At 46.8% G+C, this 2,759-nt stretch overlaps 1 protein-coding gene across 1 annotated transcript; it reads left to right on the top strand.

The window, feature by feature from the left end:
- The first annotated feature begins 691 nt into the window (after positions 1-691).
- On the top strand, positions 692-2,401 carry LOC122669305 (protein DETOXIFICATION 52-like). The gene has a single exon (XM_043866051.1). It carries the CDS (start codon positions 692-694, stop codon positions 2,300-2,302), a length of 1,611 nt encoding a protein of 536 aa, XP_043721986.1. The 3' UTR covers positions 2,303-2,401.
- Positions 2,402-2,759: the final 358 nt, after the last annotated feature.

Here is a 2,759-nt window from a genome sequence, read left to right as displayed (position 1 = left end):
GTTTCCGCGGGGGGGGAATCGCCTTAATATGCGGTGGAAATTCGATTTGCTTCTTTTTTAGCTTTAACGGAATTTCAATTGTCAAAGTAAACACATTCATTTACTAGTCTAACTTGACATACATTAATTCTCTTCTTTCCCCATAACTTTTACAATTAAGCTACGCTAATTGGGATTGTTTGACTTGTTTCTTCAACACTTATTTAATTAAATTCCATTATTTTGATAATAGAGTGTCTTTAGTAATTAATAATTCAATTCAAGGTTTTGCATTTTGTAAAAGGATAGAGAGGGAAGGAGGGATGGAGGTGGCAAAGACGAATTTTTTTTGTAAAATCCCCTTCCCTCCCCCGTTGCCTTTTTAGTCATTGGAAATTGAAGCTCTCCTGTCAGTCTCTGCCCCTAAAGCTCATAAAGTATGAAAGTAAACAAGAAAAAGGGGGAAAGAAAAGAAAAGATCCCCTGTAATTCTTATCAATGGAATGAAATCTCCCACCATCTTATCTCTCACCACTGGCCATCCCTCCCCCTCTCCCACTCCCCTCCTCTATATTAATACTCCCTCCATCTCTCTTGTTTCTAACCCAGACCATCACACAAACAGAGAGAAAACCAGAGAGGGAGTGCTTTCCACGAGAGTATCTCTAGTACCAGAGAAGAAGGGAAGGTAATTTGCTCGTCGACCACGACCATGTGTAACCCAAACATTACTACCACCATCATCACCACCACCACCACCGCCGAGTCTGTGATTGAAAAACCAGCACAACCAACCAAAACCCAACTGTATTGGGCTATCGTATCTCTGCGCAACACCCTGAAAGAAGCAAAACCAAAAAACCCAGAAAAGAAAACACAGTCATTCACATACCCAACAATCCCAGATATAATTGAAGAAACGAAATCCCTCCTCAGGCTCTCCTTCCCCATCGTTCTCACTGCTCTCCTCGTCTACTCACGTTCTATCATTTCCATGCTCTTTCTGGGCCATCTGGGCGACATGGAGCTAGCTGCGGGCTCTCTAGCAATCGCCTTCGCTAACATCACTGGTTACTCTGTCCTCTCTGGCCTCGCCTTAGGCATGGAACCTCTCTGTTCGCAAGCCTTCGGTGCCCAACGCCCAAAGCTCCTTTCTCTTACCCTCCACCGCTCTGTGATCTTCCTTCTATTCTCTTCGATACCCCTCTCTCTCCTCTGGCTTAACATGTCCAAGATTCTCCTCTGCTTACGCCAAGACCCCAACATCACACGTATTGCTCACACATACCTCCTTTGCTCTCTCCCGGACCTCCTCACTAACTCCTTCGTTCACCCAATCCGCATTTATCTTCGAGCCCAAGGAATCACCCACCCGCTCACGTTAGCATCATGCGCCAGCGCTATCCTTCACGTACCCGCTAACCTTCTCCTCGTCTCCCACCTCCGACTCGGCGTCGCCGGTGTTGCCGCGGCTTCCGCCGCCTCCAACTTCTTCGCGCTGTTGTTCCTCGTCTCCTACGTGTGGGCTGCTGGGTTGCACGTGCCAACGTGGGAGACTCCAAGCCGGGAGTGCTTGACTGGATGGGAGCCATTACTCCGTCTGGCCGCGCCGAGCTGCGTATCCGTGTGCTTAGAGTGGTGGTGGTACGAGATCATGATCGTGTTGTGCGGTCTTCTCACGAACCCGGAAGCGACGGTGGCTTCTATGGGGGTTCTCATCCAGACAACGGCACTGCTTTACGTGTTCCCATCCTCATTAGGCTTTGCCGTGTCGACACGTGTAGGGAACGAGCTGGGTGCCAACCGTCCAGGGAAGGCGAGGGCATCAGCGGTGGTTGCCGTGTTATTGGCGGCAATGATGGGGTTGTCAGCTATGGTGTTTGCGTCTGGGATGAGGGATAGGTGGGGCCGGATGTTTACTACGGATGCCGAGATCCTACGGCTCACGTCTGCTGCGCTGCCGATCCTAGGGTTATGCGAGCTTGGGAACTGTCCACAGACGGTAGGGTGTGGGGTACTAAGAGGGAGTGCTCGACCCAGCACGGCGGCTAACATCAACCTCGGCGCATTTTATTTGGTTGGAATGCCCGTGGCAGTTGGGCTTGGGCTTTGGCTTGGGGTTGGGTTTTGTGGGCTTTGGTTCGCTTTGCTTTCGGCTCAGGTTTGCTGTGCTGGGCTCATGTTGTACATTGTGGGGACCACCGATTGGGATGCTCAAGCACGACGAGCTCAGTTACTAACCTGCGGAGAAGGATCCGTTGAAACTGAACTACGAGGCAGCGAAGACGAGCCCTTGATCTCAATCAAAATCGCTCCAATCTGAAAATTATTTCTCTTCTTAAAAAAAAATTTAAAAATTTTTAAAAATCATATATAAGAGGGTCAAGCATGTGTAATTACATGTTTTTCTATCTCCTTTTTTTTCCCCAATTCTTTATTGAGTTGGGTTGTGAATTATTGATAATTTATGTGTGTGTGTGTGCGCGCGCTTATCAGAAAAGAAAAGTGTGTGTGTGTGTGTGTGGGAGAGAGAAAAATTTTTGTTTTCTTCTTTAGTTTCATTTGCATTGTTTCTGTACTTTCAATATTTTCTTTTTCTTTTTAACTCATTGATGATGTGGGGTCAAATGCTACACATATGACTAACAACCAACCTTCACAAATTGTTCAATTGATGAGGAGCCCTTCCTTCCATCATATGTTCACTCTAAAAGAATTTCTGACTAAATTTTAGGTTGAATTTACATTGTTTTTATCATCTCAGAATGCATTTTTATCCT

Source organism: Telopea speciosissima, chromosome 7 (genome assembly GCF_018873765.1).
Source record: "Telopea speciosissima isolate NSW1024214 ecotype Mountain lineage chromosome 7, Tspe_v1, whole genome shotgun sequence".
Classification (NCBI taxonomy): Eukaryota; Viridiplantae; Streptophyta; class Magnoliopsida; order Proteales; family Proteaceae; genus Telopea; species Telopea speciosissima.
This window is presented reverse-complemented; position numbering and strand designations above follow the sequence as displayed.

Excerpts from the sequence above, each read along its gene's own strand:
- LOC122669305 (XM_043866051.1), top strand. The coding sequence starts at position 692 with ATGTGTAACCCAAACATTACTACCACCATCATCACCACCACCACCACC.